Genomic DNA, 26352 nt, shown 5'->3' with positions numbered 1-26352 from the left:
GGAATTAAAAACATAATATGGGGTGATAAGTCTAACATGCTATGGAATTACAGATGCCAAAGAAATTTTTCTTTCTAAAGCCTCTTTCTCCATACTTCTCCAGTGTTGGCTGGGTACACACATAATGATTGTTTTATATAATTAATTCATATTGGAAAGTAATGAGTCAAGAAGGAATCTAATGTAAAACTAAAGAATAACAAAAACCAGAACAAGGCCTGAAGAACAAACGATAACTTAAAAATATTTTTTAAGCTTAAACGTAAGGAGAGAACAACGCAGATGGCCTGTATGTTTATTTTGCTTCAAAGGAAAGGTTTATTTCCGAAGTTGTTTGTAGGAATAATAACTTCTCTCACCACAGCACTTCCACAGTTTCAGTGTTGAAGCCCCTACTTTCATGTCGTATAGAGACTTACAACTAGCAAGTTTTAAGCATTGCTGGTAGCATTTTTCTCAGGTAATTCTTTACTTACCCATCTGCCTCTGCCATTAAACAGTGACCTTCATAAGGGTCACTAAGTCCAATTCATTTCATATTATCAGTTCCTAGCACTTAATAGGCACCTAATTAATATTTGTTGAATGAGTGCATGACTGCAATGAAAGTATACATTTGAGAATCATCCACCGAACCACTGTCAAAAACAAATTAGAAAGTAGTATTCAAGGTTCTACTGTCTCTAGACTCTCTTCCTTTTAGCAGAGTGTTCTGCTATCTGTGGTTGAGTTCTTTTTATATTGCAGGAGCCTCTAAGCAATTCAGGGCTTGAAAAGTGATTTGGGATTGGCATGTAATACTTTCTCAAAACAAAAACTGCACAGAAATGAAGAAAGAGGAAATGTGAAGAAGCCCTCACAGGAATAGAGGAATACACTGTATTCCTCATAGGCGATGAAGGATGTCAATTCACATATTCATGAAATGTATTCAGACTTTGACAGTACTATATTATTTTCCCTGTGCTTTAGCCTGAAGATGGAGACATTGACACGTTGGCCTACAAGGTATTCAATTAATATGTGTTTTAAGTGATTCTAGTGAAACTGCTAAGCTACTATTCCTTATATATAAAATATATATTATATGTGTATAATATATATAAAAGCCTACAGGGCTTCTGTTTTTTGTTTTTCTTATTTTTACAGATAAACTAACACACTGTTGACCTCCACTCTCACAGAGGCCACAATGCCATTCTTGATTCTCTTTTCAACCAAGGCAACTGCCTCCATAAGAGAATTATGTGATCTTCATTTTTGTGCCAGCATGGCAATTTTTGGTTATTTCAGGTTTTCTCTAGCATATCTGATAAGTATCTATTTCATACTCTCTTAGGTAAAGGATAGGAATAGGAAGAAATAGCAAATTTATCGTAAAAACTGCAACCCAGATCTATGCTCCAGAGAAACAGTTTATCAGTCAAAAAAACCTTAAATTAAAAGAAAATGATTGATTCAAATTAGTGGCTTTTCACTATGGTTCATATATTTAAAATATAAGAATCATATTTAATACTATTTCTTTAACAATTTAGACACGTTCGTTCTTCTTTTTCTTGCCCCTACTCCTTTACTCTTTCCCCACGAACTTTGGAGCTTAGCTTTCATGTTGGCCTTATTTCCCCAAAAATATTTATTTGAAATTATTCAAGGACATTTATAATACATTGAAAGTATATTTTTCAGCTTGAATCTAATTGTGACATAAAAACATTTGTTTTCCTTTATAAGAGCACCTGTGTGTAAACTAATTCTGACATCAGTACAGTTGTCATATGGTAAGTTTAAAAACTTTTGGGGACCACTAAGTGTATGCTAGGCCTTTGGAAACTCCAACACTACCAAATGGAGTCTTCTACCTATTAACCAAATGTCAGTAATTAATTGGAAGTTAGTTTGTGATATATATTCTTTGCACATGTTCCTGCCAAGAACTTCTGTGTCTAATTAAGACAATAAGGGATATTTGTGTTATGATGATTTCTGATAGTATTTCTATAATCCTTCAAACCACTTTTGAATGTCTTTTTTAAATGTTCTGTTTTTAAATTCTGTAACTATAAGCTTCTGTAAATAAGGGAATTTTCAGTGTAGAACAAATTATTATCCAGAGAAATGTCGATCATACAATACAGCATTTGATTTTGACAATTTTGAAAATTTCTGGATCTGGGATAGCCTTGGAAAGTATTTTCAGGGCTAGATTAACCAAGCTAATACTCTAAAGGCAATTTTCTTGGCTATATCATACAACAAACACTCCACTACAGCAAAATTTGAACTTAAATGGGGACAACATCTATTTGAAATGCTATCACTGAATGTTAATTTCCATGGAGTCTCAAAAACCAGTGAAAAAATTTTCATTTCTTCCCATTGCTGAAGATCACGTTTATATATGAAGAATCTATGTTCATTAAAGATATCCCAAGCACATCTATGTAAATTACACTCAAATTATTCATAAGTTTCTTGCTGCAGTTTTATAAGTTAGAGAGTATTCTTTCTCTGTATTTGGTTTGTAATTCCCAAAGGTTCTCAAGGTGCTAATTCTATTCAATTCTTTACTTTCAATTTCAGTTTAGGGAGAAAATAAATTATTCTTTGCCTGACCATCATAAAATGTTGCTTAATTTTGGCAAGTGTAGAATATTTTAGTTGTATTAAGTTGATAAATATTTTAGCCATAAAAGTGATGCTTGCAGTCAGCTTTGGCTTTACATATTGTGACAGTGTGTCAAATTACTGCTGAAAATTTGAGTAAAATCTGTACTCAAGATAGTTTTATTTTGAATATTTTTTTATTCCTAATTTTGTTGCCATTCATCTAAGCCTCCTGCCTAGAAGTACTGCAAATTTCAAAAAAATAGGAACTACTAGGGGAAAAAAGAGACTTGTTTTTAATACTAAGACTTTTTTCATGTTTTGTTTTGTTTTTCAAGTATGGAGATCTTTGTTATATTCCTTATACTTAGGGGAAAATATCACTTGATTTAAGATTGTTATATTGTTGTATTATATTTCTATTTGGTGAGACAGCGTAGAGAAGAAGATATAGCCCTGGGTTAGTAAAGCCTGAGTGCAGTTCCCCTATCAGCCATGTGACTGTGGATCATTAACTTCCTGAACTGCAATTTCCAAAGTTGTGAGAATTAAATATGTTAAATGGGTGATTTGACCTCCTCACTCGGTATAATATTTTTATTAGTTATTTAGTACATTTGAAAGATTACTATTAAATAAAAAGTATATTATACCCATTGCCGTCCATATTTGAACTCTGGAGTGTATTAAAAGTAGATGACAAGAATCAGATTGAATAAATAAGCGCAGATCTGTCTTGGCTCCCAAAATGCCTCCTTCACAGTGTAACATCCCTGTCATCTTAACAAATGACTGACTTGTCATTTTAGTGTCATTAGTAATGCTAAAATTTCTCCTTGAAAAGTTAAATGAAGCAACATTTTACCTCTCAGTTAAAATAGTGTTTTTATTTTTAATAATTTTTTAATGCAATGTCCCTTAAAGATTTAAAAATCATAATTTTAATAGAAATATAGATATTTCCATGCCTGCTTCAACCTAGATCTAACGAATATTAGTTGGATTTCTTTTTTTTTTTTGCGGTACGCGGGCCTCTCACTGTTGTGGCCTCTCCCTTTGCTGAGCACAGGCTCCGGACGTGCAGGCTCTGCGGCCATGGCTCACGGGCCCAGCCGCTCCGCGGCATGTGGGATCTTCCCGGACCGGGGCACGAACCCGTGTCCCCTGCATCAGCAGGCGGACTCTAAACCACTGCGCCACCAGGGAAGCCCTAGTTGGATTTCTTGCTACAGAGTTTTCCCTTTTTGATTTATAGAGCTTATAAATATGAATGAAAGTTTCTTCAGGATTAATATACTTGGGATTCCAGCCACACCTCATATTTGTCTGGGTGTAAAAGTCCAATGCATTTATTTTGTACAGCATTTTCAGGGGGAAAAAAATCGACTTTTAAAATAAATCAAAACAATATGCATAAAGGAAATACATATTTTATGTAGTTTATCATTTTTCATGGATAAATAATACAAAATATGAATGTAGGTCTTCTTTGCTTTTCCTATATACAGTCTCACTTTCTCTTCTTGTGTATGATTGCTGTTATATATGTATTCAAATATGCACAGAATACACACTCATTTTTACCTGACTGAATCAATGATTGCCATATTTTTCTAAACTTTAGTCAGTCATTGCTGTTATCTGACAGCTGAATAAAACTTCACTGGGCATAACTTCAAAAGAATAGATCTGATTTATCTGAAAGCATGAATTTCTGTACTGTAATATAAATACTATATTTATTGAATGAATAGGTGAAAGAAACACGGATTATGTACCTTCTTTTTTAACATTTCATTTTTTGACATGTTATATTTCAGCATACTGTGGATTTTCGTTCTTTTATATTTTATTTTCTTCCACAGTCCTTCCACATGACGTTAAAAGATTACTAAAATAAGAATGTCTGCTTTCTATAAATTCATGTTTTAAGATGGTTTCACAAGATGATTTATAAAATTCAAAGTTGAATAGCCATTTAGCAATCTAAGTGGACAGAACTGAAAGTTATAATGCATTCATGTATACATTCATAAATTACCTAGTGCTGTAGGTATAATCGTGAATAAGAAAAAAGATCACTGTCCTCACTGAGCTTAAAGTCTAATGGGAGCAAAAAATATTAATAAAAAGTAACTTTGTAAAGAAACACAAGTGTAAATTTGCCACTCTAATTCATGCTATGAAGCAGAGTATATGCTGCAATAATCAGAACACAGAAGGCTTCTTGAGGGAAATGTTTGATATAGTAAAAAAACAGAAGGAATTAAGCAAGTAGATTGAAAAAAAGCATTTCAGATAGGGAGCAGCATGTACAAAAGGTATTTTGGAAATTCTTCCCTGTGATTTCTATGAATGGTTAAATTTTTTTTATAATAAAAATTATTTTATTGTAAACAATACACACATATATTGATTTTTAAATGGTATTATTTTCTGTTAGTATGAATGGCATTGCTGTTGTTATTAATACTACACAGTTTTGTGTTTATCTGCATTTATCTACAATTTAATTTCAGCTACTTGTTCTGGACTGAGTGGGGACAGATGCCATCCATTGGAAAGGCTCGTTTAGATGGCTCAGAGAAGGTTGTCCTCGTAAGCATGGGAATAGCATGGCCAAATGGCATCTCCATTGACTATGAGGTCTGTTGGATTTCTTAAGTATTGAAAGTGCATTAACTGCGAACTTGCATTAGTCTACTTTTAGTGTTCTCTTATTTTCTTTATAAAACAATCAAAAACAGCTTGTAATATTACTTTTCAATCAACCTTAGGAAAATAAATTGTATTGGTGTGATGCTCGTATAGACAAGATAGAAAGAATTGACCTTGAGACTGGCGGGAATCGTGAGATGGTGCTGTCAGGGAGCAATGTGGATATGTTTTCAGTTGCAGTCTTTGGGGCGTACATCTACTGGTCTGACAGGTAATTTATTTTTTCATAAGTATTTGAGTCTCAAAATGTTATTTTAGTGCCAATTGCTTTACCCTTGTAGGATTAGCCATTCCTTAGCAAGGTCACAGAAAAGATCTCACAAAACCATGTAAATTCCACAGAAGAGGCAGTCACTCTTGCTAGTCCAGGCTCAACCCTTTCAATGTCACAGACTAATGTTGGTTTCTTTCCCTTCTGCTGGGCCATCTGTTACCTTCAGCTTAAATAACTGGCTTGATTTGGATTAAAGATTGTTGATCACGTATGTTCAATTTCTTGGCAGAGCACATGCCAACGGGTCCATCAGAAGGGGCCACAAGAATGATGCCACAGAAACCGTAACCATGAGAACGGGTCTTGGAGTCAACCTGAAGGAGGTTAAAATCTTTAACCGAGTAAGAGAGAAAGGTCAGCACTCTTGTATGATAAATACATTTTATGTTATTTCTTTCTCTTATTTTTTTTGACATTTATTTATCAAACTTAAGTTAGGGATTAATTCTTATATGAGTCCAAAACCTCAAGACCCTATTTTTTTACATCTAATTTCCTACAAAAATCATATAGTAGCCTAATGAAATAAATATATAATAGTTCATGGATAGTTTTGCCTAGGACAGTGCATGTATATGGACATGTTATATACCTGGTATGGCTTCAGTATAGGTTTAGACTAAGTAATATAGAAACACTTGATAAATATACATGTTCAATGAAGTATACAAAGCACAATTAGGATATTAGAAAAAAGCAGCCAAAATGTTTTTTTGATTATATATATATATTTTTTAATAGTCACACACTTTATTTAGAACTAACTAAATATGCCACATTACTTGGGCCAAAAGGTTGTTTTCATGTCAGATTATATTTTAATACATAAAGTGATGATGGCTCCAGAAGGTTGCTATTAGTGTGAAATAAGTCCAGAGTCATCATTTCTTTAAAATATGTGTTTTGAAACTGATATGACATGATTTGGATTTTTTTAAATCACTTCCATTAAGATAATGTTCATTTTAAATGTCCATTAGAGTAAATTGTAATTAATTTTCTTGACATCAAAGGAAGGTATAATAATTCTGGAGAGGATGATGGATTCATAGGGGAGAATTAGTCTGATAAAGAAATCTTAATATCATGTTATATCTTCACTCAAAACTGGAGTGAAAAACTTACGCCCAATATACTTAGGAAGGTAGGCACATTAGAGCCATAAATTTCTTTGATATCTTATATACTTCATAGACACCAAGTTTAAGGTACTGCCTATTTCTTTTGATGAATGCAGTTCATGTTTTGCGTGAATCAGTTACTTGTACCAAAGATTACAATATATACAACCTATTGTAATCTCAGTATCAAGTTGCAAAAGGGTTATGCACTTAACTGGCTGATTAAGGGAAATTTTTTATGCTTCTCTTTGGATGGTCAGGGGAGCAGAAGAATGTGATCTTTGAAATAAAAAAATCCCAGGTTTTAAACTGAAGTGATTAAAAATAGCAGTACTTTATAGTGTTTGGATTTATACTGACCAGTCTAAAAGTTAAGCATAAAATAACCCAGAATATTCAACATTAAATTTTTAATATTTTTCTAAGAAAAAACTATCTGGAAAACAAAAGAAAAAACACAGACATACGTGTGTGTACCTTCTTTTTCTCCCTAGGGACCAATGTCTGTGCCAAGGACAATGGGGGATGTCAGCAACTCTGTCTTTATCGAGGAAATTCCCAGAGAACTTGTGCTTGTGCCCATGGATATTTGGCAGAGGATGGAGTTACTTGCTTAAGGCATGAAGGCTATTTGCTGTATTCAGGGAGAACAATATTAAAAAGTATACATCTTTCTGATGAAACCAATTTAAATTCACCAATAAGGCCATATGAAAATCCACATTATTTCAAGAATGTCATAGCTTTGGCTTTTGACTATAATCAAGGAAGAAAAGGTACCAACCGAATCTTCTACAGCGATGCACACTTTGGAAATATACAGCTTATTAAAGATAACTGGGAAGACAGACAAGTAATTGTTGAAAGTAAGTACAACAATTTATTTTTAAACAGTTTGGTGGAAATGAGTATCATTTGGAGTAGTAGAGAAATTAGAGTGGTAGTTGCATGTAGCAATTATATTTTCCTAGAGTTTATATTCAAGAATGAGTGAAACTATAACATCCAAACCCCCAAAAGTCAAAGAAGTAATTAACTGCTAGCATGTACAGTGTGAATATTATGATTATTAGCTTCTAATCATGGAACACTCAGTATATTCCTTTATAATGTTTCTTATTAATAAGTGTATTAAATTCATGGAAAATAATTTTTCAGTATAAAACTTACTAATTTTATTTTATTCCAGTGGGTGAAATTATATCTTTAAGAATATCTACCTAATTATATTCAGTGAATTTTATTTTCTCAAGTATCAGATTTTTTGTGTGCATATATATGACAGTCTTGATGAGAAAATGTTATTAAATAATCTAATATTTTTAAAATATTTTTAATAGTCTACAGGACAATACTTTTAATATTTGACAGGACTCAAACATCATATTGTGTGAATTATCTATACATTATAATTTAGAGAAACTTCTTTCCTGTCATCCAACTTTTACAGGGACAATCTTCATATTCCTCATTCAGCATCTCTCTCTTCTCTATCTCTATGTATTTCCATATATTCCTCACTTTTCCAATTTCAGTATACTGAGGTCAATCTTTTTCATTACTTTTTAAATTGCAAAATAATACATAAATTATAAAATGTTCAAGTAATATGGATTTTTAACTGAAGTTTCTGCCTCATCCCTGCAACATCAATTCCATTTACTTACTCGTAAGTGACAGCTGTCATGCCTCCAGAATTTTCTTGCAGTATGTGTATCATTTGTAATTACAAAAATGTAATGATACAATATTCACCTGCTTTTTTTCACTTACAATATATCTTAAAAAGCTTTTAAGGCTATTTAAGATAAGGCTCTATCTTATTCTTTTGAAAGCCTGCATCTATCCTATACTAAGAGTAAACTAATTTATTTAACCATTTTCTCACTGACAATCATTTAGGTTGTTTTTGGTGTCTTATCACTACCTACAATGTCACAGTGAACATTTGTGCACATAAATATGTTTTTTCACACATGTGAATATTTCTTTAGCATAGAATCCTAGAAATAGAACTGCAAAATCATTGTTTTATTTTTTTTTAGCACTGGTCACATTTCTCCAAAAAGACCATATCAATTTATGTTTTCATTAACTGTTTATAAAAAGATCCATTTTCCCACACTTTTGACAATGATTTTATAATTTTTATTAGCTTATGACTAATATGTTAAAAAAGTCAACATATTAATATACATTTACCTGATAACTAGTGAGATCCAGCATCTATTCATATGCTTACTCATGTGAAAAACACATCAAACTCCCTATTGTACATTGCCATCTGATGCTAAGCCTGTCACAGTTTATTTTGTTCTTTCAGTATTTAATATCCTCACAATCCCTTTTGCCTATTCAAACCTGACAGCCTTTCCAAATCAGTTCAAGTGTGTACTTTCAAGCATATACAAATACACATTCTTGTTTCTTTATTCTCTAGGTTACTATGCTTGTTGATAATTTCATAACAATTTGTATATTCCAGCACATGCCATTTTGGCTTCCCTGTGTGTGTGTATATATATGAAGATGCAACTATAACTGTACTCATCATAGACTTGAGACATATTCAAGACTTACTGATTCTTTGGGTATATCCCTATGAAGTTTACATTATAATTCTCTCTGGTCCTCCCTCCATTTTCCTAGACTGACACAATTCAGAGTTGGAAGTGCTTATGTTGCATCTGTAATCTATTAACTAACTTATTCATTTTCTGTGCTCCAGATTCTTTGTCAGGTACCCTGGGCATAAAGATGAATATGAGTCCATAGACCTTTAGAAGCCATAGTTTAAGAAGAAAACTATGAGTAAACAGACATTGAAATTCACTAGAATCTATAATATACTAAAGGCCTAGAGAATAAATAATCTTTCTGAGGAAGCGCAGAGGATGCCACTGAGATGAGTTGAGGAAATGTAAGGGATCATTAGGAGTCTGCCTGTTGAGCCCGGTGGAGAAGGATGAATTTTAGACCAATGGTCCCCAAATTTGGTTCCTAGGGTCTCCTAATACATGTTCAAAGTTATTTTCATAATAAGAGATCAAAATTATTTTCATAATAATACTAGATATTTATTTGCCTTTCCACTGTGTTGACATTTGCACCAATGGTGCAAAAGCCATTGTGGCTAAATTGCTGGTACCTTAGCACTAATCAATACAGTGGTACCAAACAGTACTAGTAGTCATTGCATTTTTCACTGCCACTTAATAGCAGGAAAAAAAAAAAAAAAGAGCCAGTTTCACTTAAGAATGTCCTTGAAGAAAAAGTAAATAATTTTATTAAATATTAATCCTTCAATACACATCTCTTTAATATGCTGTGTGATATTATAAAATACATATAAGGAACTCTGATGCATTCTGAAGTATAGTTGCCTGAAGGATACCACGTATTTCTGTCATTATTTGAGTTTATGCTTTTTTTAAGGAATATCATTTTTTACTTAAAAGAATGAGGAACAAACTATGGTTATTCAAACCTGGGTGTATGGCAGACTAAATACAATGAGTCTGTCACTCCAAGGAAAATGACCTACATTATTTATTGCAAATAAAAATCAAGATTTCAAGTAAAAATTAAAATTTTCAAGACTTGTATCCACCATAGTTAGCTTGATAGCTTCCCATACTTCTGATGAGATGTGTAGTGATATTACTAGTGATTTGGGGTGGGGGGGTATTGCATGCTGAAATTGTCAGCATTTGGAGGATATGCATAACTCAGGGGACCAATATTTTCCAAATGACATGATAAAATCATGCCTGGGTAAATGATCCATTCAGAGTATAAGATAGACCAATGAATTTTAATGTAATAGAATAGGAAAAGTTCATCACTATAGTTTCTGATTCCACACGGAAGCTAACCTTTAAGTAACTACCATTTGTGTTGTTGTAGTATAAAATCATATCCAGAATTATCTGAAAAGGCTATTAAAACCCTCCTTCCTTTTCCAACTTCACTGCTGTGTGAAGCTGGATTTTCTTCACAAATTTCAACTAAAAGAACACAACAGATTGGACGTAGTAGATGTGAGAATCCAGTTGTCTTCTAGTAATCCAGAGAGTAAACAAAGTTATAAAATGATAAAACAATGCTGTCTTCTCCTTTTAAAAAAATACAGCTATTTTTTAGATGTTATTTATATTAATATGCAGTCAATTCATTTTTGTTTTTTAAAATATATTAATACATATCAAAACAAAGTTTTTAGTTTAAATTTCTAACACAATAGCTATAGACGTAACTCACATACACAAAAATTTTGCTGGAGTCTTCAATACTTTTTAAGACTGTAAAAGTCCTCAGAACAAAAAAGATTACAAACTACTCTTCTAGGCTAAAGGCTCAGAAAATTTTAAGTATAAAGACATGAGAAAGCAAAGGGTAGACAAGGAGTGACACATCATTTGGCATGATTAGAACATGGGTTTCATGGCATGAATGGTGTGAGATGAGGCTATCGAGTCCTAGAGAGAAGTCCAATATTGAAGGATTTGGTCTGCCAAGATAAGAAGTATTAAAGAAAAAGTTTCATTGAGATATAATATACATACCATACAACTCATTCATTAAAAGTGTACTGTTCAATAATTTTGGGTATGCTACATTATTAGTATATTACATTATTAATAATTACATTATTAATTTTTAAAATTAGGTAAAAATATACAAAACATAACATTTGCCATTTCAACTTTTAATTGTACAATTCAGTGACATCAATTACATTCACAATATTGTGCAGCCATCACCATCTATTTCCAAAACTTTTAAAATAAATCTATTTATTTATTGGCTGCCTTGGGTCTTCGTTGCTGCACATAGGCTTTCTCTAGTTGCAGCAAGTGGGGGCTGCTCTTCATTGTGGTGCATGGGCTTCTCATTGCAGTGGCTTCTCTTGTTGTGGAGCATGGACTCTAGGCATGTGGGCTTCAGTAGTTGTGGCTCACAGGCTCTAGAGTGCAGGCTCAGAAGTTGTGGCACATGGGCTTAGTCGCTCTGCAGCATGTGGGATCTTCCCAGACCAGGGCTCAAACCCGTGTACCCTGCATTGGCAGGTGGATTCTTAACCACTGTGCCACAGGGAAGTCCTTCCAAATCAGTTGTCTCTCTTTAAACAGAAACCCTGTTTAAGCAATTACTCCCAATTCCCCCTCCCTGTATTCTCTGGTAATCTTTCATCTATTTTCTTTCTCGATGAATTTGGCTATTGTATATATTTCATGTAAGTGGAATCATACAATATATGTTTTGTTGTGTGTGGCACAATTCACTCAGTATAATGTTTTGAAGGTTAATCCATATTGTAGCAGGTGTCAGAAGTTCATTCCCCTTTATGGCTGAATAATATTTTATTGTATGTATATAACATATTTTATTTATCCATTCATCTGTTTATGGACACGAGTTTCTACCTTTGGTTATTGTGAAAATGGCACAGTGAACACTGAGATACTAATATTCAAGATAAGGAGTTATGATTTTTTTCAGTAGATGAAGGGAAGACAATGGAGTGTTCTAAGGTAAGTATATAATAGGACTTTTGTTTTATGAAGATAACTCTGGCTATGTTATGTTTGATGACATTTAAGAGATGCCATGGGGGGTTGTTGCTGAGTTACAGATCCTATTTATATTGTGGGAAATTAAACTGAAAACAATTTAATCAAAGTATATACATATTTCTGTTCAGTAGTTTGCCTTTTTGTTTGGTTGATAGTTTCCTTCACTGTACAAAAGCTTATTAATTTGATATAGTCACGTTTATTTTTACTTTTGTTGCCCTTGCCTGAAGAGATAGATGCAAAAAAATACTGCTAAGACCAATGTCAAACACTGTACTGCCTACGTTCATCAGGGATATTGGCCTGTAACTTTCTTTTACTGTACTGTTTTACTGTACTGTTTTTATCTGGTTTTTGTATCAGTAATGTTGGCTTCATAGAATGAGTTTGGAATTGTTCTTTCCTCTTCAGTTGTTTGGGATAGTTTGAGAAGGAGAGGTATTAACTCTTCTTTAAAGATTTGGTAGAATTCATCTGTGAAGCTGTCTGGTCCTACACTTTTGTTTGTTGGTCTGCTGAGATTTTCTATTTCCTTGGAAAATTGTATATTTCTAAGAATTTATCCATTTCTTCTAGGTTGTTCAATTAGTTGGTGTACAATTTTTTGTAGTAATCTCTTACTATCCTTTGTATTTCTGTGGTGTCAGTTGTAAGGCTAGATTGTTTGAGATTTTTCTTGGTTCTTGACAAAGGCCTGTATCGGTATAAAATTCCCTCTTAGAACTGCTTTTGCTGCATCCTGTAAATTTTGGATTTTTTGTTTTTATTTTTATTTTTCCAAAGGTATTTTTCTATTTTCTCTTTAATTTCTTCAATGGCCCATTGGTTGTTTAGAAGCATGTTGTTTAGCCTCCACATTTGTTTTTTTACAGTTTTCTTCTTGTAAATGATTTCTTGTTTCATAACGCTTCGGTCAGAAAAAAATGCTTCATATGAATTCAGTCTTCTTCATTTATTGAGACTTGTTTTGTGGCCTAACATGTAATCTGTCCTGGAGAATATTCCGTGTGCGCTTGAAAACAATGTGTATTTTGCTGTTTGGGGTTGGAATTTTGTCTAGTTATCTATTAGGTCCATCTGATCTAATGTGTCATTTAAGTCAATGTTTCCTTATTGATTTCTTCTATCCATTGATGTAAGTGGTTGTGTTAAAGTTCCCTAGCATTACTGTGTTACTGTCATTTTTTTCTTTATGTCTGTGATTTGCTTTATGTATTTAGGTGCTCCTATGTTGGGTGCATAGATATTAACAAATGTTACAGCCTCTTGTTTGATTAATCCCTTTATCATTATGTGATGCCCTCCTTTGTCCCTTGTTACAGTCTTTGTTTAAAAGTCTATTTTGTCTGATATAAATATTGCTATCCCAGCTTTTGTTTGTTTCCATTTGCATGGAATATCTTTTTCCATCCCTTCACTTTCCAGTCTGTGTGTGTCTTCAGATATGAGTCTCTAGTAGGCAGCATATATATAGGTTGTGTTTCTTTATCCATTCAGCAACCCTGTCTTTTGATTGGAGCATTTTGTCTATTTACATTTAAAGTGATTATTGATAGCTATGTATTTATTGCCATTTTGTTAATCATTTTCTGGTTGTTTTGTAGTTATTCTGTTCTTCTCTCATTCTCCTCCTTTGTGATTTGTTGACTTTCTTTAGTGTTATGTTTATATTCCTTTCTCTTTATTTTTTGTGTATGTATTATAGATGTTTGGTTTGTGGTTACCATATGGTTCATATATAACAACCTACATATATGTTATTTAAGTTGATGGTTGCATAAGTTTGGGCACATTCTAAAAGCACTACATTTTTACTGACCCTGTTCACAATTTGTGTATTTTGTGTCATATTTTACATCTTTTTGTGTATTGCTTATGTAATTATTTTAGAGGTAGATAATTTTACTACTTCTGTCTTTTAACCTTCATACTAGCTCTAGAAGTGATTGATCCACTACCTTTACTACATGTTTGCCTTTACCAGTAGGATGTTTTTTCATATTTGTGGCTTTTTCTTTTCCATTTAATGATGCCCCTTTAACATTTCTTGTAAGGCCAGTTGAGTGGTGATGAACTCCTTTAGTTTTTGCTTGTCTGGGAAACTCTGTATCTCTCCTTTCTTTAGTTCTGAATGATAACCTCACCAGACAGAGTATTCTTGATTGTAAGTTTTTTCTTCCAGCACTTTGGATATATCAAGCCAGTTCCTTCTGGCCTGTGAGGTTTCTGCTGCAAAGTCACTGGATAGTCTTTGTGGGTTTCCTTGTGTGTTACTTATTTTTCTCTTGCTGAATTTAAGATTCTCTAACTTTTGACATTTTAATTATAACATGTCTCGGTGTGGGTCTCTTTGGGTTCATCTTGTTTGGCACTCTCTGTGCTTCCTGGACTTGGATGTCTCTTTCCTTTGCCAGGTTAGGGAAATTTTCAGTCATTGTTTCTTCAAAAAGTTTTTCTATTCCTTTCTGTTTATCCTTCTTGAATCCCTATAATGCAAATCTTAGTTTACACTGTATTGTTCCAGAGGTCTCTTAAACTATACTCATTAAATTATTCATTCTTCTTGCTCTTCCAATTGGGTGATTTCCACTAACCTGTCTGCTGGTCCTTCCCCCTATTTTTTATTTTGGTTACTGTATCCTTTGGTTCCGAGTGGTTCTCTTTTTAATATTTTCTCTTTGTAGAAGAGCTTGCTGAGTTCATTCACTTGTTTCCCAAGTTTGGTGAGCCTATTTGAGCTTTTTATCACATAAATTGCTTATCTAGCTATGTTTTATTTACCTTTTTTTCTGAGGTTTTGGTTTTTTTATTTGAAGTGTATTCCTTTGTCTCCTCATTGTGCCTAAGTCTTTGTTTGTTTAGGTACTTAGAATATAGAATAATCAGCTATGTCTCCTAGTCTTGAAAGAGTGGCGTTATGTAGAATGTGTCCTGTTGGGCCCAGAGGCACAATCCCCTGTGGGCACCCTGATAGGTGGAGCTGACTCCCCAAAGTGGTTGCTGCTTTGGAGGGACACCATTGTCATCCAAGGCAGCTTGCCAGGTTGGGCAGAGAAGGAGCCACTTTGGATGAACTGGCCAAAGTAGGTGAGTTGGGCAGGACAGGTCCTTGGGAACACTGGGACAGGGTGCCCAGTGTTAGCTGGGTTGATGGATAATGACAGAAATGGTGCCTCCCAGCACTAGGTCAGCTAGGTAGAAGGAGAGTTTAAAAACATGTTGCCTTTCAGCACTTCTGTACCTGGAGAAAGTTCTAACAGATTCCTGCCACTCTGGCACATGCCCTAAAATCAGTCAATGAATCTCATGACCCAGGTGCTTTTCAAAGCTACTGCCTCTGCACTGGAACTTGGAGTGAGTTTGTGCACGAGCTCTTCAAAAGCAGAGTCTTGAGCTCTCTTGGACATAGTCTTCACTGATTTTCAAAGATGGGGCTCTTCTTTCCAGTGCAAGTCCCCTGGGATGGGAGCCCAATGTGATGCTTTGAACCCTTGCTCCTCAGGGAGCACCTCTGCAGCTGTGATATTCCTCCTGCTTGTGTGCCACTATACTAGTTGTGTGGGTTCTGATTAGAACACCATTCTGCTCCTCCTTCTTGTCTTGATGTAACCTTTTCTTTATACGCATAGTTGTAGAAAATCTATTCTGCTAGTGTTCAGGTTGTTCTCAGAAATGGTTGTTCCACATGTAGTTGTAGTTTTGGTGTTTCTGTGGGAGGAGATGAACTCAGGCTCTTCGTACTCTGCCATCTTAACTCAGAACCCCTTTGATATTCTATTTTGATAAATCTGGAAAAACACATTTCATTTTGATACATCTTTTACCAGTTAGTTACGAAAAAAATAAATTCGCTGACATGTGATTAAGTATTTAAAGATAGAAGAGCATTCTAAATACTTTTACAAATCAGATTTAGGTTTAGATCCTTTATATATCTGAATATGGGGAAAGGATAGGATGAAGGCTCTCTTCTTTATCTTTCAATTCATGTAGAATTAAATTTTTGCTCTGAGGTATAAAAGATGAGATGAAGAGCCACTAAATACACTTAAATGTGTATTACATGCTTACAATGTGCCATAGATTATTAGGTAGTGGCAAATAAAGATGAAAGGTCTATTTTTTTAACCTCTGGGAACTCAAAGTATGGCAAAGGGAAAATGCTGTGTTTCACTTTTTATATATGAAGAGTCAAGACTGTTGGTCAACATGATATTAAAACACCGAGGTTATCTCTGGCTTTAAAAACATAGCATGATTGATGATGATAATTATAAAAAATAAAAACTAAGAAGAGATTCATAATTTCAAAGCACAAAATAAGATTTTCCTTGACTAATAAACAGAACAGAAATACAATGCAGTTAGAATGACTGAAATATAGAGGAACAGGAGCAAGTTTAAAGCCTGCTTGAACCAGAGACTGGGGTGAGGCTGCCACATAGGAAAATAAGGCTGAATTAAAGCTGTGCCATCTCCTTCATATACCAATGTCCTATGTGACATTTTTGCCGTAGAGGCTTAGAGAATACAGAAACAATCCTGTGACCAACACTAACATCAGTCTTTTACACATTGATGGCTTTTCAAGTTCTCATCGGCCCTGTGGAGCAAAAATCCAAGTGAATTATGAAAGACAGGGCTGCAGCTTAAGGCCCAGGAGCCAAGTGAAGGCAACTGAACCAACAAACTACAGGGAATGAGTGCTGGAAGAGAGGTTAAAAAATTAAGGAGAGTCTGCAAATTCAAATTCCACAATAGATGGATTTTAAAGAAATACAGCTAAAAAGGAAAGTGTACCAACCAGCAGATGAGTGAAAACAAATAATAGAACAATTAGAAGGAGACTTTTATAACTTTGGGGGGAGTTCATCAGAGAGGAAAAGGAATACATGTTTATAAGAAGTACAAGAAATGGTGAAACCAAAGAGGCTAAAATTATATAAGAAAAAAATAATTAAAATGAAAACAACTAAAAATCTTAGAACTGAAAAATATGGTCAGAATAATAAAAATTAAAAGGAAATCCCAATTGATAAAGTTTATGTTGGACTAGTCAGAGTGAGAATGAACCAATGGTATGATAAATAGTGAGGAATTAATATGTAAATTACAGAATAAAATGAGAGCAGTTGTGAAACTTGGAAGGTAAGTTGGTAGGTTCAACATGATTATAGCTAGTAGAGGTCAACAAATGACAAAGAAGAGAGGGAAGGAAAGAAAAATATCATCCAAGAAACAATAATGGAGTTTACTACAAAAGAGGAAATAAATGGGTCCTTAGATTGAAAATGAATTCTGAGTACTGAAAAAGAATCATAAAATTAAGTCAGCCATCAAAGTAAAATTTCAGAGAATAATAAAAAAAAGGGACAACCTTAAAATGCTACCAGAAGTAATAGAGAGATTATCTACAGAGGAACAATAATTGAATTTAAGCAGGCATCTCACCAGAAGCATTAGAAATATGTTCACACTCCTAATTAGAAATATGTTCACACTCCTAAGGAAATATATAATCCTAAACTGTTATTCAAAATGAAGGGAAATAAAGATTGTTCCAGACATACAAAATCAGTAACAGTACATCGACATATTCTCACTAAAAAACAAACCAAAAAACCTTAAAATAATGGCTTCAAACTTGACCATAATAAAGTAGTAAATTTGTGTTTTACATTATGACTTGGTATATATGTTTCAGTTTTACAGATTAATATCTTTATTCCATAGGATTCATTCTGATGTTTTGTTTTAGCCAATCAATCAGAGCAGTTTATCATTTAAAAAAACAACATGGCTTAAAATAAGGTCAAAATGTTTCCTTACATTCAATAACCGGTTAAAACATGTAATTAAGCAAAACTTCTCAAACTAGAAATTAAAACAAAGGATGCACAAAATTGTAATAGAGAAAATTATAAAATATTAGTGGACATAAAGAATGACTTTAAATAAAGGGAGAAAATGTAATTTTCATGATGGGAAAGTAACTTTTTTCATGCAACTTCATATGCTGATCCTAAAATATACATGGAACAGCAAAATTCCAATAATACCTAAGGCAATTTTGAAAAAATATAAATTTGTAGTCTCTCCTTGACAAGAATTTCACTTATTATAAAGTTATAATAATGAAAACAATGTGATATTATTAAAAGAATAGTAAAATGGAAAAGAGGACTTAACCAGATCCACACATACATGTCTTGTAAATGTTTTTGTTAACAAGTTGATATTACAAATCAGTTGAAAAATAATGAACTGCATTTAATAAATTTTGCTAGTACAATTTGCATGCAAGAAATAAGTAAAATTCTATCTCTAGCTTATACTGTACTCAAAAATAAGTTTCAGTTGAGAAAGATGGTGAAGTAAAAGGACCGTGAGCTCACCTCCTCTCACAAACACACCAAAATCACAACCAACTGCTGAACAACCATCAATAAAGAAGACTGGAATCTACCAAAAGAAAAAAAGATATTCCTCATCCAAAGACATGAAGAAGAAACCATGGTAGGAGGGGCACACTCACAATATACTCAAATCCCATACTGCCCAGATTAGCAACCCACAAACTGGAGATTGATTATATTGCAGAAGTTCTCCCACAGAAGTGAAAGCTCTGAGCCCCACACCAGTTGCCCCAGCCTAGGGGTCCAGCATTGGGAGGAGTCCACAGAGCATTTGGCTTTGAAGGCTAGCAGAGCTTGATTGTAGGAGCTCCACAGGACTGGGGGAAACAGACACTTCACTCCTGGAGGGTGCACATAGGTCTCGCAGGCACTGGGACCCTGGGCAGAAGCAGTGACTCCAGAAGAACGTGTGCCAGACCTACCTGCTAGTCTTAGAGTGTCCCTGGGGAGGTGGCAGATGGCTATAGCTCTCTCTGGGGTCATAAAAGGTGGCAGACATTTTGGGTCTTTGGCCCCAAGACCTGGCCCCACCCAACAGCCTGTAAGCTCCAGTGCTGGGATGCCTCAGGCCAAACCACCAACAGGGTGGGAACACAGCCCCAACCATCAGAAGACAGGCTGCCTAAAGACTTCCTGAGCCCACAACCACCTTTAGACACACCACTTGACATATCCCTGCCTACCAGAGGGACAACACCTAGCTAGTGGGCAGACCCTCCGACCAGGAAGCCTGAACAAGCCTTTAGACCAGCCTCACTCACCAGGGGAAAGACACCAGAAGCTAGAAAACCACCATACTGCAGCCTGCCAAACTCAGTCCATAAACACAAGTCAGAACCTATTCTGGGGAAACAGCTGGTCTTTGGCCCTTGAGTGAAGGGGAGTATGATGCTGGGACACATAAGACATCCCCTACAGAGGGCCACTTCTCCAAGATAGAGAAGTGTAACTAAACTACCACATACATAAAAATACAAATAGAAATGTGAACAAAATGAGATGACAAAGGAATATGTTGCAGATGAAAGAACAAGATAAAACACAAGAACAACTAAGTGAAGTGGAGATAGGTGATCTACCTGAGAAAGAGTTCAAAATAATTATTGTAAAGGTGATCCAAGAACTCAGGAAAAGAATGAATGCACAGAGCAAGAAGTTATAAAAATATTTTACCAAAGAGTCAGAAAATATAAAGAGCAACCAAACAGGGTTGAAGAATACAATAACTGAAATTAAAAATATAGTAGAATGAATCAATAGCAGACTAAATGAGGCAGAAGAACAAATCAGTGGGCTGAAGACAGAATGGTGGAAATCACTGCCATGGAATGGAATAAAGAAAAATAATGAAGAAAATAAGGGCAGTTTAAGAGACCTCTGGGACAATATCAAACACACTAACATTTGCATTATAGGGGTCCTAAAAGGAGAAGAGAGAGAGAAAGAGCCTGAGAATATTTGAAGAAATAATAGCTGAAAACTTCCCTAACATGGGAAATGAAACAATCACCCAAGTCCAGGAAAAGCACAGAGTCCCATACAGGATAAACCCAAGCAGAAACATGCCAAGAAACACATTAATCAAATTGACAAAAATTAAAGACAAAGAGAAAATATTAAAAGCAACAAGGGAAAAGCAAAAAATAACATACAAGGGAATTTACATAAGGTTATCAGCTGATTTTTCAGCTGAAATTCTGCAGGCCACAGGGGAGTGGCGCCATATATTTAAAGTGATGAAAGGGAATAACCTACAACCAAGAACACTCTATCCAGCAGCAAGGCTCTCGTTCAGATTCAGTGGATAAATCAAAAGCTTTACAGATAAGCAAAAACTAAAAGAACTCATCACCACCAAACCAGCTTTACAACAACTGCCAAAAGAACTTCTCTAAGCAGAAAACACTGGAAGTAGAAACAAGACAATTAATAGGAAAGCTCACCAGTAAAGGCAAACATATAGTAAAGGTAGAAAATCATCTACATACAAATATGATATCAAAACCAGTAATCATAAGAGGAGGAGAGTATGAATGCAGGATATTTGAAATTAAGAGGTCTGCAACTTAAAACAGTCATGTGTACATGTAGACCGCTATACCAAAACCTCATGGTAACTGCAAACAAAATATCTATAATAGATGTACACACTAAAATTAAAAGGAATCCAAACACAACACTAAAGATAGTCATCAAATCACAAGAGAACAAAAGAGAAAAGCAAGAAAAAGAGATCTACACAAACAAATCTAAAACAATTAACAAAATGGCAATAAGAACATATAAAATAGATAATTACCTTAAATGTAAAAGGATTAAATGCTTCCACCAGAAGACATAGACTGACGGAATGGATACACAAATAAGACCCATATATATGCTGTCTACAAGAGACCCACATCAGATCTAGAGACACATATAGACTGAAAGTGAGGGGACAGAAAAAGGTATTCCATGCAAATGGAAATCAAAGGAAAGCTGGAGTAGCAATTCTCATATCAGACAAAATAGACTTTAAAATAAAGACTGTTACAAGAGACAAAGAAAGACAATACATAATGATCAAGTCATCAATCCAAGAAGATATAATATTGTAAATATTAATATATATGTACCCAACACAGGAAAACCTCAATATATAAAATGCTAACAGCCTTAAAGGATAAATCAACAATAACACAATAACAGTGTGGGACTTTGACACCTCGCTTACGTCAGTGGACAGATCATGCAGACAGAAAATCAGTAAGGAAACACAGGTCTTAAATGACAAATTAGACCAGATGGACTTAATATTTATAAAACATTCCATGCTAAAGCAGCAGAATACACATTCTTTTCAAGTTCCCATGGAACATTCTTCAGAATAGAATGCATGCTGGGCCACAAAGCAAATCTGGCTAAATATAAGAAAATTGGGACTTCCCTGGTGTTCCAGTGATTAAGAATCCACCTGCCAATGCAGGGAACACGGGTTCGATCCCTGGTCTGGAAGATCCCACATGCCACGGATCAACTATGACCATGTACCACAACTACTGAGCCTGTGCTCTAGAGCCTGCATGCCACAACTACTGAAGCCTGCACACCTAGAGCCTGTGCTCTGCAACAAGAAGCTACTGCAAAGAGAAGCATGCACACTGCAACAAAGAGTAGCCCCCGCTTGCCACAACTAGAGTAAGCCCATGCGCAGCAACAAAGACCCAACACAGCCAAAAATAAATAAATTTATATAAAAAAACAAAATCGATCAGGGGGAGGAGTCAAGATGGCAAAATAGGAGGACTTGGAGTTCGCCTCTCCTCACAAGTACAGCAAGAATACATCTACAAATGAAACAATTCTCACAGGGCACCTATTGAACACTAGTAGAGGTCCTTGGACACCTAAAAGGACAAGAAAAATCCCCATGCAACCAGCTAGGATGAAAGAAAGAAAGAAAAGAGGAAACAGGATGAGACCAGCACCCTGGGCAGGGGAGCTGAAGGAGAGGAGAGGTTCCCACAGTCAGGAAAGCCACCTCACAGTGGAGAGATCACCTGGGATAGAGAGGAAGCTTTGGGGGATCAGAGGGGAATGCAGCATCCAGTCTCTGCGAGGACAGAGTAGGAACTACGTGCATGGTCCATGCTACAGCCCTGCACACTCCAGCCCAAGTCATGTGTCTCGTGGTGTAGAGGGGGGCTGGGTGCTGGAAAGTGGGGTTTGGAGAGCAGACCCAGGGAGAGGATAGATGTTGGCTGTGAAGAGACAGCCTGAAAGGATGGGACTAAGGAGCTCCACAACTGGAAAAGATTGAGGGAGAAACCTGGACCACCATAGAAGCATGGTGCATTTGTTGACTGGCATGCAAGGGGCAGGGCCACCTTTGAAACTCCCTTCCCCATATGGCGGCCTCTGCCTCTGCAGGCACTAGCAGGGGTGCCTGCCTCAGCGGGCTCGCCTGCCTCTCAAGCTAAAACCTCCTCCAGCCATGCAGGCCCCGGCGGGCCCAAGTGCTACCCCTGCCAAAGCCTCCAAAGGTCACACCAGTCCTGGTGGGCCTGAGAACCGCCCCTGCCAAAGCCTCCTCAGGCTGCGCCGATCCTGTGGCCCAGGCACCACCCTGCCAAAGCCTCCTCCAGCTGTGCTGGCCATGCCTGTGAATGCCTTCACTGGCCTGTGCGGACACGTGTGCTCCAGAGCAGCCTCGGGAGCAGAAACTGGTGGGAGGAAAACATGCAGAAGTGGAGCTGAAACCACAGCTGAGCCCCAGGGGCTGTGCAACTAAGGAAGAAGACCTGAAATCTCTCTTCACAGCTACACAAACCATGGAGTAAACCTCTGCTGATGGCTTCCTAAATTCATTGCCTAAGGAACATCCAAACAGACAACAAGTGCTCCTGCAGCTGATACGGATCTGGCTTTAGCAGCTGTGGGCTTTGTGTGCACATACAGTTGAGGGTTGGGTGAGGCCAGAGTCTGAGCTGCCTCCATAGATCCCACAGTGGGTACAGATGCATGACTACTGCAGTACTGGGACCTGACCTCAATGGATCTGTGCTGGTGGCCTGGTGAAAACAATACCTGAGAGTCATGAAAGCCATTTGCCAGCAAATGGTGGGACTGAGAGGAGTGCAAACAACAGTGTACTTTGTGAGCCTGCACAATGGGTGAAAGGGGACACAACTGAGCACACTCACAGGTGAACAGCCCCAGAAGAGGAATACTCAGAAGCTTCTCTCCAAGTGGGATTGCTCCAATCCCACCTATCTCACACCGCAGATCAGAAACACAGCTAAGAAACAGATCTCAGGGCTTCTACCTCAACAACTACAGAGCACACCATGCCCCTGAGAGGGGCGGTGACAACCACAGAGCAAAGGGGAGGCCTCACTCAATATCCAACTCACGCACCCCAGGGCAGACACCAGAAGCAAAAGGAGCTACGATCCTGCAGCCTGCAGAAAGGACACCACAAACACAGTAAGTTAGACAAAATGAGACAAAAGGGAAATCTGCAGACAAAGGAGCAAGATAAAAACCTACAAGAACAACTAAATGAAGAGGAGATAGGCAATCTACCTGAAAAAGAATTCAGAATAATGATAGTAAAGATGATCCAAGATCTCACAAAAAGAATGGAGGCATGGATTGAGAAGATGCAAGAGATGTTTAACAAGGACCTAGAAAAACTAAAGAACAAACAAACAGAGATGAACGGTGCAATAACTGAAATGAAAAATACACTAGAAGGAATCAATGGCAGAATAACCAAGGCAGAAGAATGGATAAGTGAGCTGGAAGAGAGAGAATGGTGGAAATCACTGCCACAAAACAGAATAAAAGAAAAAGAATGAAAAGAAATGAGGACAGCCTCAGAGACCTCTGGGAGAACATTAAATGCACCAACATTCAAATTATAGGGGCCCCAGAAGAAGAAGAGAAAAAAAAAGGACCTGAGAAAATATTTGAAGAGATTATACTAAATAAACTTCCATAACATGGGAAAGGAAATAGTCAACCAAGTCCAGGAAGCACAGAGAGTCTCATATATGATAAACCCAAGGAGGAACAGGCCAAGACACATATTAATCAAATTAAGAAAAAATTTAATACAAAGAAAACATATTAAAAGCAACAAGGGAAAAGCAGTAAAAAACATCCAAGGGAATCCCTATAAGGCTATCAGCTGATTTTTGCAGCAGAAACACTGCAGGCCAGAAGGGAGGGGCATTATATATTTAAAGGGGTGAAAGGGAAAAACCTACAACCAAGAATACTCTACCCAGCAAGGCTCTCATTCAGATTTGATGGAGAAATCAAAAGCTTTACAGACAAGCAAAAGCTAAGAGAATTCAGCACCACCAAACCAGCTTTACAACAAATGCTAAAGGAACTTTTCTAGGTGGAAAACACACAAGAGAAGAGAACAAAACAGGAAGGGAAGAAAAAAGACCTACAAGAAAAAACCCAAAACAATTAAGAAAATGGCAATAGGAACATACATATTGATAATTACCTTAAATGTAAATGGATTAACTGCTCCAACCAAAAGACATAGACTGGCTGAATGGATATAAAAACAAAACCTGTATATATGCTGTCTACAAGAGACCCACGTCAGACCTAGGGACACATACAGATTAAAAGTGAGGCTATGGAAAAAGAATTTCCATGCAAATAGAAATCAAAAGAAGCTGGAGTGGCAATACTCATACTAAACAAAATAGACTTTTAAATAAAGACTGTTACAAGGGACAAGGAAGGACAGTACATCTTGATCAAGGGATCAAACAAGGAAGAAGATATAACAATTGTAAATATTTATGCACCCAACATAGGAGCACCTCACTATATAAGGCAAATGCTAACAGCCACAGAAGGGGAAATCAACAGTAACACAGCAATAGTGGGGAACTTTAAACCCCATTACACCAATGGACACATCATCCAAACAGAAAATTAATAAGGAAACACAAACCTTAAAGGACACATTAGACCACATAGACTTAACTGGTATTTATAGGGCATTCCATCAGAAAGCAGCAGAATACACTTCCTTCTCAAGTGTACATGAAACATTCTCCAGGACAGTTCACACCTTAGGTCACAAATCAAGCCTTAATAAATTTAAGAAAATTGAAATCATATCAAACATCTTTCCTGACCAAAACCCTCTGAAATTAGAAATCAATTACAGGAAAAAAGGAAACTGTAAAAAACACAAACACATGGAGGCTAAACAATATGTTATTAAATAACCAATGGGTCACTGAAGAAATCAAAGAGGAAATCAAAAAATACTGAGACACAAATGAAAACAAAAACATGTTGATCCAAACCTATGGGACGTAGCAAAAGGAGTTCTAAGAGGGAAGTTTATAGCAATACAATCTTACCTCAGGAAACAAGAAAAATCTCAAATAAACAACCTAACCTTACAGCTCAAACAACCAGAGAAAGAAGAAAAAACAAAACTCCAACTTAGTAGAAGCAAAGAAACCATAAAGATCAGAGCAGAAATAAATAAACTAGAGATGAAGAAAACAATAGAAAAGATCAATTAAACTAAAAGATGGTTTTCTGAAATGATAAACAAAATTGATAAACCTTTAGCTTGATTCATCAAGAAAAAGGAGAGAGGACTCAAATCAATAAAATTAGAAATGAAAAAGGAGAAGTTATAATGGACACTACAGAAATACAAAGAATTATAACAGACTACTGCAGGAAACTATACGCCAATAAAATGGACAACCTAGAAGAAATGGACAAATTCCTAGAAAGGTGCGAACATCCAAGACTGAACCAGGAAGAAATAGAAAATATGAACAGCCCAATCACAAGTATTGAAATTGAAAGTGCAATTAAAAAACTCCCAAAAAACAAAAGTCCAGGACCAGATGGCTTCACAGATGAATTCTATCAAACATTTAGAGAAGATTTAACATCTACCCTTCTGAAACTCTTCCAAAAATTGCAGAGGAAGGAACATTGCCAAGCTCATTCTATGAGGCCACTATCACCCTGATACCAAAACCAGACAAAGACATCACAAAAAAAGAAAATTACAGGTCAATATCACTGATGAACACAGACAAAAAACTTCTCAACAAAATACTAGCAAACAGAATCCAACAACACATTAAAAGGATCAT

At 35.9% G+C, this 26352-nt stretch overlaps 1 protein-coding gene across 1 annotated transcript in view; it reads left to right on the top strand.

Annotated features, from left to right (window-relative positions):
- Positions 1 to 26352, top strand: part of LRP1B (LDL receptor related protein 1B) — a 1810989-nt gene that overhangs the window by 1332186 nt on the left and 452451 nt on the right. The window contains exons 38-41 of the mRNA XM_049711954.1: positions 5127 to 5253; positions 5385 to 5536; positions 5829 to 5953; positions 7215 to 7586. Of these exons, the coding sequence (XP_049567911.1) occupies positions 5127 to 5253; positions 5385 to 5536; positions 5829 to 5953; positions 7215 to 7586 (776 nt within the window). The remainder of the gene's footprint in view (positions 1 to 5126; positions 5254 to 5384; positions 5537 to 5828; positions 5954 to 7214; positions 7587 to 26352) is intronic.

The sequence above is a fragment of the Orcinus orca genome, chromosome 7 (assembly GCF_937001465.1).
Source record: "Orcinus orca chromosome 7, mOrcOrc1.1, whole genome shotgun sequence".
In the NCBI taxonomy this organism is placed as follows: Eukaryota; Metazoa; Chordata; class Mammalia; order Artiodactyla; family Delphinidae; genus Orcinus; species Orcinus orca.
Note: the sequence above shows the minus strand (reverse complement) of the source record. Positions and strands in the feature narration are given on the sequence as shown.